At 47.5% G+C, this 14,113-nt stretch overlaps 1 protein-coding gene across 3 annotated transcripts in view; it reads right to left on the bottom strand.

Moving 5' to 3' along the window:
- FAM234A (family with sequence similarity 234 member A) overlaps positions 1-14,113 on the bottom strand; it is a 61,571-nt gene that overhangs the window by 34,194 nt on the left and 13,264 nt on the right. For all 3 annotated transcript variants that reach the window (XM_019489974.2, XM_059716677.1, XM_059716676.1), the window contains one exon: positions 1,001-1,302. In XM_019489974.2, coding sequence (XP_019345519.1) covers positions 1,001-1,268 — 268 coding nt within the window. In that variant the 5' untranslated portion in view covers positions 1,269-1,302. The remainder of the gene's footprint in view (positions 1-1,000; positions 1,303-14,113) is intronic.

Raw genomic sequence — 14,113 nt, forward strand, 5'->3', positions numbered from 1 at the left:
ACAACTACAGTGTCTCTGCCCTGCCTTGGTGAAGCCCCCTACTGCCAAAATGCTGTAGAAGCCCTCCACTGTTGACACAAGTCTCTCAAGCTCCATGGGCCGAATAAAACAGCTCCATGGCCGGATCCAACTCATAGTCCATTGGTTGCTGACTTCTGTTTTAGGCAAGTCAAACCGTTAAAATAATTTGATAAACAATCTCAATCTCTGGTTTGAGGTATACTTTATTAACGGGTGAACCCATACATGTAATAGCTTCTAATTTACAACTAAGAGGAATTCTTTTTCAGCTTAAAAGAAAGAGGATTTTGTTTCTGATGCTGGAAATGATTGGTACAATCTCCAAAGACAAATGTGGTGTCTGCGAGTACGTGGCCATAATTTGTTAGACGATGTGCACAAGATAAAAAATCTTATTCCGCTTCAGAAAAAAGGGAATATGACAATGGTGAGACAGTAAGCTACAAGGGCACAGAAGCACATGCTGTAGCAATAAACAAACTGCTCCCAGATTTCCAGAGACAACTTCAGTAAAAGGATATTTTCCTTCAGATTACAGTGCGTTACTTACAAGTAACAAGATCTCCTTCCCTCACACTTCCCCTTCACTTATCCAATGCTTGTAAGAGTTTCTTATGGAAAAAGGGTTGCTTTCAAATCTCAGCTCAACATCACTTCAAGGTACATTTTAAGGAGCACTAATATTCAGCAACAAAGGTTTACTCTTTAGAGCACTCACTTTGCCCAAATCAGGCTCACCTGCTGTATTGTTAATGCCTGAGGGCAACACCCTATTTGCCCAACCATAACACACTGCAAACTTCATCAGAAGGCCACTTTGATTAAAAGGAACCACTGTTATATGGAAACCTAAATTAACTGCAGCTCATATGCTCATCAGCAAGACCCCTGCAGGCTGGATTGAGGGCCACATTCTGGCAAGAGTCCCATAATCTGTAGAAAATGACAGTTTAGAAATATTTTTATATAGCAAATTCACCTGCATTTTCATATTTTCTGTGCCACGTCTTTTGTGAAAGAGGCCTCACTGGACAAGGTATGATGAATGAAAAAGCAAACACCACAATAAGACAGAGAAATAATGAGAGGAAGAAGGAAGCAGTTCGCCATCGGGAGAGCTGAGCAAATCGTGTGGGCTTTTTACAGACACTTTCTTTCTCTGTACAATTTTCATGATTCTCTTGTGCTTTCCCATCCTCATTCTTTAGAGGGTGGATTTCTGCTTCCAAGTCTTTGCTGTCCATCATAGGTTATTCATGAGTTTTCAATAACTTTGGTCACCTGCAGCAACAGAAAGGAGAGTTAAAATAGGATTTGGGATATATCAAATGAAGCAAGTTATTGAATACTCAGGTCTCCATCAGGGGCTGGCAGATGTTCACTAAATGGTATAAGGGGCTCTGATCCCCAGTCCTAACAACTATACCTCCTGCCATGCCACATATTCATCGCAGGAGGTACAACTGTTAGGATTGGGGGCCAGATCCCAATCATGCGACTGCCAAAAGGGAGTTAAGGGCACAGGTCTGTACATGCTTGTTGGGAGAAGGGGGTAGAAGGGTTTCATAGTAGGTAGGGTCGGAAGGTTACCTGAGCAGATCATCAAGTCCGACCCCCTGCCATGGGCAGGAAAGAATGCTGGGGTTGAACAACCCCGGCTAGGTGATTATCTAGCCTCCTTCTGAAGACCCCCAGGGTAGGAGCAAGCACCACTTCCCATGGAAGCTGGTTCCTGATTATAGCCACCATGACTGTGAAGTAGTGCCTCCTGATGTCTAGCCTGAATCTGTTCTCAGTCAACTTATGGCCGCTATTCCTCGTTACTCCCAGTAATGCTCGGGATAACAAGGACTCTCCCGTAGCCTGTTGGTCCCCCTTGGCGAGTTTGTCCCCCTCTCAGCATTCTCTTGTGGAGGCTAAACAGGTTCAGGTCCCGTAGCCTCCACTCATAGGGCCTGCCTTGCTGCCCCCTGATCATGTGAGTGGCCCTCCTCTGGACCCTCTCCATGTTGTCCACATCCCTCCTGAAGTGCGGCGCCCAGAACTGGGTGCAGTACTCCAACTGCGGCCTGACCAGTGTTGCATAGAGGGGGAGGATCACCTCCTTGGACCTGCTCGTGATGCATCTGTGGATGCATGACAAGGTGCAGTTAGCCTTCCTGTCTGTGTCTCCACATTGGCAGCCCATGTTCATTTTGGAATCAATAATGACACCAAGATCCTTTTCTGCCTCTGTGCTGATGAATAGGGAGTTCCCCAGCCTGTAGGTATGCTGCTGGTTCTTCCTCCCCAGGTGCAGCACCTTGCACTTGTCAGCATTGAATCCCATCCTGTTCTCATCTGCCCACCCCTGTAACCTGCCTAGATCTAGTTGCAGCCTGTCCCACTCCTCCAGCGTGTCCACTTCTCCCCACATTTTAGTGTCATCCGCGAATTTGAACAAGGTGCTTTTCACCCCCTTGTCCAAGTTGCTGATAAACATGTTGAACAGTGTGGGCCCGAGGACCGAGCCTTGGGGGACCCCACTGCCCACATCCCTCCAGGTTGAAAAAGACCCATCCACCACCACTCTCTGGGCATGATCATCTAGCCAATTTGTGACCCATCTGACTGTGTAGGCATCAGCGCCACAATAACCTAATTTCTTAATGAGAATGGGGTAGAGACAGTGTCGAAGGCCTTCCTGAAGTCCAGAAAGACTATGTCCACCATGACACCTACGTCCAAGGATTTTATGACCTGGTCGTAGAAGGCCACCAGGTTGGTCTGACAGGACCTGCCTCTAATGAACCCATGTTGGTTGCCCCTAAGCATACACTCCCCTGCTAGTCCCTTGGAGATGTGCTCCTGGATAATTTTCTCAAAAAGCTTCCCCAGGACTGAGGTAAGACTAACGGGCCTGTAGTTTCCTGGGTCCTCCTTCCTCCCTTTTTTGAAAATGGGGACCACACTGGCCCTTTTTCAGTCCTCCAGCACCTCACCAGAGCACCATGAGCGCTTGTAAAGCTGTGCCAGGGGTCCCTCAATGACCTCTGCTAATTCCGTCAGCACTCTGGGGTGGAAATCATCAGGACCTGCTGACTTGAACATGTCCAGTCCCACCAGAAGTTTCCCGACTGGGTCCTCACTGACCCTGGGCCTCGCAGCACCTCCTCTGGGTCCGTCGGGGATCCCAGTAGGGGGGATGCCCCGGTCCCTGCTCAAAAAGATGGTGATTAACAATGGTCCATCATAAAAACAATCTAGACCAGTGGCTTTCAACCTGTGGTCTGTGGACTCCTGGGGGTCTGCAAAAGAGGACTATGATCAATCAAAAGCATGTGAATACCTACACTCACAATTCAAAGGAGTCTGGCACATCCATTCAACATTTTTTAGGGGGTCACAAATGAAAAAAGGTTGAAAACCACTGATCTACGAATTAAAGAGGAGCTAAGCAGATCATACCAGATACAGTTTAACATGACCCAACTTTTGGTAAAAGAGGGTTCTCACCCTGATAGGGAGAGGTGGGGGAGGGAAATGCAGGATAAAAAAAGTACAGCTTTGTTGACATTCACCTGCACACAATCACCACTCAGTAAAGAGTGGACCCCTGATGACAGAGAAGAGCTAAAAGCTCTGAAGGATTTTAGGTTGGAGGGTCTTGACCTGTTTTGCAGGTCACTCAAGTAAAAGGCATATAATGAATACTCCCTCTGCTAGTACACTGATTCCTGTTATCTAACTTTTCAGAATGATCCTGTATCACAGAAGTGAATGGAGAGTCTGTGACTTTCTTTGTGCCAGCACTTGAAAGACATTCTCTAGTCTAACAGCACAGGAGTTTCCACAGGAGAGGTAAAAGCAAACACTGAGTAATTCTATAGAGGAGCAAAATAAATCTAGTGGCCTGTCTTCAAGAAAGGAACACCATAGGACCTAGCAATGTTGCAAAACCCAGTCTTCAGAACAACAAGCAACATACCTCTTCCCAGAGTCAAAAAGAGGAATGGGGAGTTTAGATTAGAGTAGGACAAGTAATCTGTGACACTTCCCAGGGACAGGTGATTAGATTAATGACAACTTAGTTTTCTCCATTACTGCTCCAGTTTTACAGACTGTCCATATTTGGCTCACATTGTTTATTCTGACAATCAGTAAATCATTTTTGTTCAGCATTACTGAAAATGCCTCCTTCTGACATGCCAAAACAGAACAGGCAGTGCTGTGACAATTATCACTCATTCTAAGGGGCAAGGGGAATGCCTGTCTTTCTGATCTGCCCCGTAAGTTCATAAGTTGCAGACAGCTAGGTTCTTATTTGGGTGAGCTTCTCACTGACTAAGTAAGCAGGCCAATCTTACGCCCAACAACCCTGATCAACCAGCCCAAACCCTCAGCAAAAGGAGAAAATCATAATGGAAAGAAATAAACAGTAGTAGATTAGAAAAAGAGGTAAGGTGGGGAAATAAACTCTCTGGATCTCACAGGGTATGGTCTGTTTCTACATTTGACTGAAAAAAAAATTACATCTACGGGATCAGTATAACTTTTGTGTCACATATGGAAATATCTATAGATGTTCTTCCTCTTAGTTCAGTGTTTCTCCACCTTTTCAGACTCAAGGAACCTTTCCATAGCTTCTCTGAATTTAGTGTCATCCCAGTTGAGCATCACTGCATCACAGTAAGCTAGAGGAAAATGGTGAAGTTTCCTATATTGCTCCTTTTTATAAAAAAAATAGGCAAAGAAAACCTGACGCTAACCACTCAGGAAGAGATCAGTAAAAGGTTTAAAATGTTAGAAAGTGGGCATGTCTACAAGTGCAATTAATGAGAAGCAATATACTTCAGTTTATTGCCCCCAGGTGTGCTGTTTGAACATGCACCCAGGACTACAGCACATATAAACCGAGTCATAGCAGCACCGACTGGCAGAGGGCCCAGAGGGGGTCAGCCTGCTAGCCCAGGGCTGTTCCCCTCGCTCAGTGTGCTGTGGAGGGGCTGGCTGGGGCACAAGGGTGTTTCAGTGTGATGCTAGCCAGCAGGCAGCACCTTCACTGAAGCACCCTCATGTCCCACCCAGTCAGCCAGGGCAGCATCTATATGTGTGCTGCTGCAGAGTGAAAAACTATGCAGTAGGACAGTACTTGCATTTACTGGAATGAATTAGCTTTCTCCAGCCTAACAGAGGTGCATGTGTAGACTACTACACTGCAGTAAATGTCTTATGTAGATACACCCACTATCTCGTACCAGGCAAGGGTAGAGGAGGAGGGGCCACCACTCCATGCCCTGCTCTTTCTGGTTTCTTCCTCTTCCTCGTCCATGATTTGTTCCTGAGGGAAAATGTGTGGGCAAGAAAGATGCTACTCCAGAGCCTTACATTCTTGACTGATGCCACCTGCAAGACTGAAAAGCAGGACCCCAGGTCCACCAGGGTGACGCAACAAGCTGCTCATAGTGGGAGCACTAGGTCAGCAGTAGGAGTCCACAAAACACTGCGCTGGGTGCAGGGCCTCAGCAGGGGGAGGAGCGAGAACTTGCCTCCTTGCACAGGGACTGGGTGCCACAGCACCCTTAAAAGGATCTTGTGGCACACCAGCTGAGAAAACTGCTTTCAGCTTATTCTGAAAGTTGCAAGGAATGAGTCTAAGAAAATCAGGCATGTTACAGGAACTCAGAGTTTTACATCTACAACCACAATAAAAAATAGAATCTCTCCTAAATTAAGTTTCTAGGCTTCATTAAACTGACCGTGTTGCATTGAGGGAAAGAGGGAGGGGGAAAAATATGGAATTATATGTTCCAATGGCCTTGAACAAGATGTGCATGACAATTTGTCATAAAAAATTTCTTCAGAGCCAATACCCATGAGGACCAAGTCAATTTTCCTTTGGGATGCCAGCAGTCATGTACCTAGAGAATCTGTCCAAATAATGTACTTCTCCAGAACTTGCAACAGCAGACATTAGTTTAAAAGCTCATTGCTAACCCAAAGAAAAAAAGCAAACATCAAGCCTTGTAGCTCCATTCTCACATGCCTGCAATATTAGTAGATCTAGTATTCAAATTGCCCTGTTAGGAAAATATGCACTAGCTCACCTAAGACTTGCGAATAGGGAATTCATGATTGCACAGTTTTCATGGAAACTGCGAATTCAGATAGCCTCTGAGAAAAATGGCAGGCTTGCTGCAAAAAACCCCCCAAAAAACAACCTTAGCGAAAATAACATGCTGGCCTCCAGAGAGAACCAGCAGTCTGCATGGGGCTACAGCCGCGCCAGTGGGGAAGAGAGGCTGCCAGCAAGATGGCTGCAGCCCACCCCTCATAAGCTGAATGGCTGAGGGCTGCCAGTCATGTGCCCCACCCCTTGCCACCAATCAGAAGTGAGGGTGGGGCCATATGGCAGACAGTTCTCAACCAATCAGCAACAAGGGGTGGGGCCACAGTCCCCTTGGTTAATTAGAGCTGTGGGTGTTCCACAAATAACCAATTGCTCAAATGATGAGCAAGACTTTATGGGGAGAATAAGGCAAAATACCACCTTTATTGATTATAATATTCAAAAGAGCGCTCATACATATACACGCACTCACTCTCAATCACTCTGTTGATGTTATAGTTACCAAAATCTATTGTTCAGTACTACACTAGGTGGCCAGCCTAGAGAGCATGAGAAGCAGGGCATGCAGACACGTCTGTGCTTCCAGTGAAGTTTTCAGAGTGTCTTTTCATTTCTTACTGATAAGTCTTTCTCCTTCACAGTGGTTATCAAGTTGGTGTTGGGTGACTGGTCTGCCTTTCCTGATTCTGTGGCTCCTTTGTCTAAAATCTCAGTACCTTTCCACCCTGACAAGCAGTTAGGCTCACACATCATCTTTAGGTGTTGCTCTTTAATCACTCCGTTTAATAACAGAATACAGCTCCAACTGATACAAACCTAAGTCAAGTCAGCAGTAATATAAAAAAAACCCCACCTTCTCCTACAGACCTCCACACCAAAATACCTGTCCATCCTACTAACTCAGCCTAGCAGAAAAGTCTGAGAGGACAGGACCAGCCAACACACTGCTGACTTTCAAAACTAGCTGCTGCAGATCCATCTGTGCTGCTACAAAGAACCTTTATTTAAGAGGAGACAATACTAGGAAGCAATCCAAATGAGCGTGGAACACAGGAAGGAACTGACTTGCATACAGTCTTCCCCGCTCTATCTTGATAGGTGCCACCTTCTCCTAGCCTTAATTATTTTTAGGAGGTGGTGTACAAGTACAAAGTACAGTGTAGTTGCTACAGCAGAAAGTTGGGTAAAGTGACATTGGTAAAACACGCAGCGCAACGCTGTGAAGGGAAGCCCCAAGCACCAAGCAATCAGAAACTCACTGGGAAGACAGTGTCACTGTGATGGGAAAACATGAGGTTTAGCAAAGTACATCATGAGGCTCATCCCACAAGCTAATTTCCATAACTTCTTACCTACTAAATTCTCTCATCCCTTCAATGAGTGGGAGGTGATAAAGTATCCTCTTCCATAACAATGATGCAGCAGCTAGCAGATGCTGTCCTTTTCTATAGTGGGTAGAGCCCCAACACAGCTCAGACCATTATTTTCAGATCTGGAAGTCAGCATCATGCTCCAACCATAAAGCTAGTGAAACTTTTGATACACAGTCAAATGCTCCTATCACCCAACACAATAATAAAAACATTTTCAAAAGGTTTCCATCTATCCCACTAGAATACCAGGAAACTGGACTGCACTGTACTTTGATCAAAGCTGACAACACCTTGAGCCTTTCATGAGAAGTTATCTTTTATAACCTAGTGTAAATCATTTCACAGGCATTTACACTGATAATAAAGCTGGCGTGATTGTTATGGGAAGCTCAACAACCCTTCTTCTGCAATAATGACCCTGGGAACTGCCAACTCAAAAACATCCTTTATAATATTTTTCTGCCTATTTTTCCATGATTTGAACAATGCCCTCTAGAACTGTTGGAGTAAACAGTGTCAGAATGCTCTTCAAAGATCTAATGTACAGCAGACTCAAAAACAGCTAGAAAGCTCACTGAGATTGGCAAAGATCTGCTCAACCCCACATGAAAGTAGGTTTGTTCTTTAAATCATAAATGTAAGCTAGTAATCAATTTAACAGAGGACAAGATGACGTCAACAATGCCAACTCAGATGTTTTTTCTGTTCCTACAACTGGTAATATTTTGTCTGCCAGTCGCACACTGACTACTGGCAACTATAGGCCAGTCAGTCTCACCTCCATCCTTGGCAAAATCTTTGAAAAAATTATCAAGGCTCACATTTGCGAGAGCCCGGCAGGAAAAATTATGCTGAGGGGAAACCAGCACGGGTTCGTAGCAGGCAGATCGTGCCTGACTAATCTAATCTCTTTTTATGACCAGGTTACGAAACGCCTGGACACAGGAGGAGGGGTGGATGTCGTATACTTAGACTTCAGGAAGGCCTTCGATATGGTATCCCACCCCATACTGGTGAACAAGTTAAGAGGCTGTGATGTGGATGACTACACAGTCCGGTGGGTGGCGAATTGGCTAGAGGGTCGCACCCAAAGAGTCGTGGTGGATGGGTCAGTTTCGACCTGGAAGGGTGTGGGCAGTGGGGTCCCACAGGGCTCGGTCCTTGGACCGATACTCTTTAATGTCTTCATCAGCGACTTGGACGAGGGAGTGAAATGTACTCTGTCCAAGATTGTGGATGACACAAAGCTATGGGGAGAAGTGGACACGCTGGAGGGCAGGGAACACCTGCAAGCAGACCTGAACAGGTTGAATAAGTGGGCAGAAAACAACAGAATGCAGTTCAACAAGGAGAAATGCAAAGTGCTGCACCTAGGGAGGAAAAATGTCCAGCACACCTACAGCCTAGGGAATGACCTGCTGGGTGGCATGGAAGTGGAAAGGGATCTTGGAGTCCTAGTGGACTACAAGATGAACATGAGCCGGCAGTGTGACGAAGCCATCAGAAAAGCTAATGGCACTTTATCGTGCATCAGCAGATGCATGACGAATAGGTCCAAGGAGGTGATACTTCCCCTCTATCGGGCGCTGGTCAGACCGCAGTTGGAGTACTGCATGCAATTCTGGGCGCCGCACTTCAAGAGGGATGCGGATAACCTGGAGAGGGTCCAGAGAAGGGCCACTCGTATGGTTAAGGGCCTGCAGACCAAGCCCTACGAGGAGAGACTAGAGAAACTGGACCTTTTCAGCCTCCGCAAGAGAAGGTTGAGAAGCGACCTTGTGGCTGCCTATAAGTTCATCACGGGGGCACAGAAGGGAATTGGTGAGTTTTTACTCGCCAAGGTGCCCCCGGGGGTTACAAGAAATAATGGCCACAAGCTGGCAGAGAGCAGATTTAGATTGGACATTAGGAAGAACTTCTTCACAGTTAGATTGGCCAAGGTCTGGAACGGGCTCCCAAGGGACGTGGTGCTCTCCCCTACCCTGGGGGTCTTCAAGAGGAGGTTAGATGAGCATCTAGCTGGAGTCATCTAGACCCAGCACTCTTTCCTGCCTATGCAGGGGGTCGGACTCGATGATCTATTGAGGTCCCTTCCGACCCTAACATCTATGAATCTACTCCTAAGAGACATGGTTAAATTAATCTAGAAAAAGTGTTTGGATCTGGTTCTGGTTAAACACTCAATTAGGTAATTAGTCAACACAGTATAATCAGCACACTAACACCCATTGACCGAGACTTCCTGCTCAAAATTAAGGGGTTTTGTTTGGTTTTTTTAATATCACTTACAAGGTATAATTTTGGAGTCACAAGTAACATAAGTGTCACATGAAAAGTTAATGGACTCTCACTACTTTAAATCCTTACTAGATTCTTTCTTACCCACAGTGGAGCCTCCTGTGGTTCAGTGGTAGAATCCTTGTCTGCCACGTGGGAGACTGGGGTTTGGTTCCCAGTGCTTATACAACTACAGCCATTGCGGCACCAAATGTCTAAACTCAGTGGGCGCATCCAGACAAGCTGTTCCCAGTGCTGCCACTGCCCAGCCCGAGTGCAACTGGCCCAACCACCTGCCAAGAAGAGCTCAGCAATGCCTGCAGCAGCAGCCCATCCTTGCCCCATGTACAGATATGGGGGGCACATGCCCCCCATACTTCCCCCAGGGGTGCATGCAGTGGCAGGAGCTGCCCCATCCCCCCACTGGAGAAGCTGCTTGTGGCTGCCCCGTGCACTGTTCCAGCTGGGCAAGCTCTGCCCCTCCCCCAGCTCCACTCCCTCCTTCACTGTGGGGGATTCCATCTGCTTCCCCACCTCTACCCTTTCCCTCCCTCTGCCCCTTCCCTGCAACAGACTTACCAGTGTCACACTGCTCTTCAAGATACTGGGCTGCATATTGGCTATCAGATCAGCGTCTGCCAATATTGCTTGTTAACTGATGTCGGTATCAGCCCAAAAAAATCTTTATCAGTGCGCCCTACGAAGGGAGGCTACAGGACCTGAACCTGTTCAGTTTTCACAAGAGAAGGCCATCTATAAACTGGCCAAGGGAGACCAGCAGGCAATGGGAGAGTCCCTGTTCCCTGAGCATTACCGGGAGTAATGAGGAATAACAGCCATAAGTTGATGGAGAATAGGTTCAGGCTAGACATCAGGATGCACTACTTCACAGTCAAGGTGGCTAGGAGCTGGAACCAACTTCCAAGGGAGGTGGTGCTCGCTCCCACCCTGGGGGTCTTTAAAAGAAGGTTAGATAGACACCTTGCCAGGGTCGTTTGACCTCAGCATTCTTTCCTGCCCATGGCAGAGGGTCAGACTTTCATAGATTCATAGATGCTAGGGTCGGAAGGGACCTTAATAGATCATCGAGTCCGACCCCCTGCATAGGCAGGAAAGAGTGCTGGGTTCAGATGACCCCAGCTGGATGCCTATCTAACCTTCTCTTAAAGACCCCCAGGGTAGGGGAGAGCACCACCTCCCTTGGGAGCCTGTTCCAGACCTTGGCCACTCGAACTGTGAAGAAGTTCTTTCTAATGTCTAGTCTAAATCTGCTCTCTGCTAGCTTGTGGCCATTATTTCTTGTAACCCCCAGGGGCGCCTTGGTGAGTAAAGCCTCACCAATTCCCTTCTGTGCCCCTGTGATGAACTTATAGGCAGCCACAAGGTCGCCTCTCAACCTTCTCTTGCGGAGGCTGAAGAGGTCCAGGTGCCGCAGTCTCTCCTCATAGGGCTTGGCCTGCAAGCCCTTAACCATACGAGTGGCCCTTCTCTGGACCCTCTCCAGGTTATCCACATCCCTCTTGAAGTGCAGCGCCCAGAATTGCACGCAGTACTCCAACTGCGGTCTGACCAGTGCCCGATAGAGGAGAAGTATCACCTCCTTGGATCTATTTGTCATGCATCTGCTGATGCACAATAAAGTGCCATTAGCTTTTCTGATGGCTTCGTCACACTGATGACGAACGTTCACCTTGGAGTCCACTAGGACTCCAAGATCCCTTTCCGCTTCCGTGCCACCAAGCAGGTCATTTCCTAGGCAGTAGGTATGCTGGACATTTTTCCTCCCTAGGTGCAGCACTTTGCATTTCTCCTTGCTGAACTGCATTCTGTTGTTTTCTGCCCACTTGTCCAACCTGTCCAGGTCTGCTTGTAGTTGTTCCCTGCCCTCCAACGTGTCCACTTCTCCCCACAGTTTTGTGTCATCCACAAACTTGGACAGAGTACACTTCACTCCCTCATCCAAGTCACTGATGAAGACATTGAAGAGTATTAGTCCTAGGACTGAGCCCTGCAGGACTCCACTGCCCACATCCTTCCAGGTCGATACTGACCCATCCACTACCACTCTCTGGGTGCGACCCTCTAGCCAATTCGCCACCCACCGGACTGTGTAGTCATCCAAGTCACAGCCTCTTAACTTGTTTACCAGTATGGGGTGGGATACCGTATCGAAGGCCTTCCTGAAGTGTAAGTAAACGACGTCAACCCCTACTCCTGCATCCAAGCATTTTGTAACCTGGTCATAAAAAGAGACTAGATTAGTCAGGCATGATCTACCTGCAATGAACCCGTGCTGGTTTCCCCTCAGCATAATTTTTCCTGCCGGGCTCTCACAAATGTGAGCCTTGATAATTTTTTCAAAGACTTTGCCAAGGATGGAGGTGAGACTGACTGGCCTATAGTTGCCCAGTTCTCCTTCCTCCCCTTCTTGAAAATGGGGACCACACTGGCCCTTTTCCAGTCCTCCGGGACCTGGCCCGTGTGCCGTGAGTGTTCAAATATTCCTGCCAGTGGCTGCGCAATGACATCAGCCAGTGCCTTCAGTACCCTCGGATGGAGCTCATCCGGGCCTGCCGACTTAAACACATTCAGTTCCTCCAAGTGACTCTGCACCATCTCAGGGTCTACGCATGGTAGTCTGGCGCCCTCCTGCTGCCTCTCTACAATCCCAGTGAGAGACTTGTCTTGCCCCTCGCTTAGGAACACTGAGGCAAAGAACGGAGTTCAGCCTTGTCCCCCCTGTCCATCACCAATTGCTTCTGCCCATTTAGTAGGGGTCCTGTTCCACCCTGGGCCTTCCTTTTACTCCCTATATATCTAAAAAACAATTTCTTGTTATCCTTAACTTGGGATGTCATCCTCAGCTCCATGGTAGCTTTGGCCTGTCTAACTGCCTCCCTACAACCGCGAGCAGAGGAGGTATACTCCTCTTTGGTAATCTCTCCCCGTTTCCACTTTTTATATGCTCCCTTTTTAGCCCGTAGGCTGCTCTGGATTTCTCTGGTCAGCCAGGGAAGCTTTCTGGCCCCTTTCCCTCTTTTTCCTCGCATCAGGATCATCTCCCTCTGTGCCCGAAGGATCATTTCCTTAAGGCACAGCCACCCTTCCTGGGCTCCCATCTCTTCAAAACTCCTACTCTGCAATGCGTCCTTGACTAATCACTAATCCTTGACTTGATGATCTGCTCAAGTCCCTTCCGACCCTACCAACTATGAAACACCCCTACTCTCATGCATACACCACAACCTAGAAAGACCAAGAGCTGCTCTCTCTCTCACTCAGCCATGGTGAGCAGACTAGAAAAGTCCTACCAATGCAGTGCCATCAAACCTGCTACTGCACATATGCTTTTGCTCTTGCGGGCAGATGGTCGCTAACTGCATACGTGGTGACCCCTACTACACTAACCAGAAGAGACAAGGTTTTCTGCTCTGCTCTCAAACATGGTGCAGATTTGACAGGGAAGGAGGGAGGAGGACCCAGAGGTGCAGCAGTGCAGCTGCTGCCATGCCAATCCCAGCAGCGCAACCAGTTGCTGCTACAGTGGTGACTATTTTTGCATTCGCTCCCAGAGGTGGTGCCTGGGGCTGCTGCAGAAGAGAGAAAAGTAATAACATGGAAATGGAGCTAGAAATGATTAACAAAGAATAATACCAAAAAAAGGAAAGACAAAAAAAAGGAGGAAAGAACAGAAAAGGGAGAGAGACTAAGAACAGGAAAAGGAGACGAAAGCAAGGTTGAGCTGGCAATTGGCTGGATGTGGCACATGGATTTGGGCTGTACATGGTGCTGGGCTAGTATGCCAGATCGTGCCCGTGGACTGAAACTAAACATCAGATTCAGTCTATGGACTGGCCTGCAGTACTAGAAGGCTGAGCACCACTGATCTAAAATGACATGCTCATCAAACCACTGAAATGTTTTCAGCAGGCAGTTAACTCACTACCCCTCTATCATTAATTCTTCCCCACTACCCCCCTCCAATTTTGCTGCCCTTTTTCCCTACCACAAGTAAAAAGCTGTTCCCAACTCTCACTGTTCCAATGACTAGGAAACTATTTTGTCACCTACATTTGTTCACAGTCACTTCATACCCATTTCTTCTGTGGTCAACACCAACCTTTAGCTTACAATCAGAATGTGCCCCATGCCCACCGCATGTACTGTATGCACAGTGAGCTCAGGGCCAGTGCATGCTGCAAGCAGTGCATGGCCCAGACTGGCTGTGCACCCTGCATATAGCACAGGAGGCTGGCATGGGCCAGCAAGTAGCACCACATCTGACTGACCTGGTATGCTGGCTACAGCACAGCCTGATCCAGAGTGGCATCAT

This window comes from Alligator mississippiensis, chromosome 13, assembly GCF_030867095.1.
Source record: "Alligator mississippiensis isolate rAllMis1 chromosome 13, rAllMis1, whole genome shotgun sequence".
NCBI classification, from domain to species: Eukaryota; Metazoa; Chordata; order Crocodylia; family Alligatoridae; genus Alligator; species Alligator mississippiensis.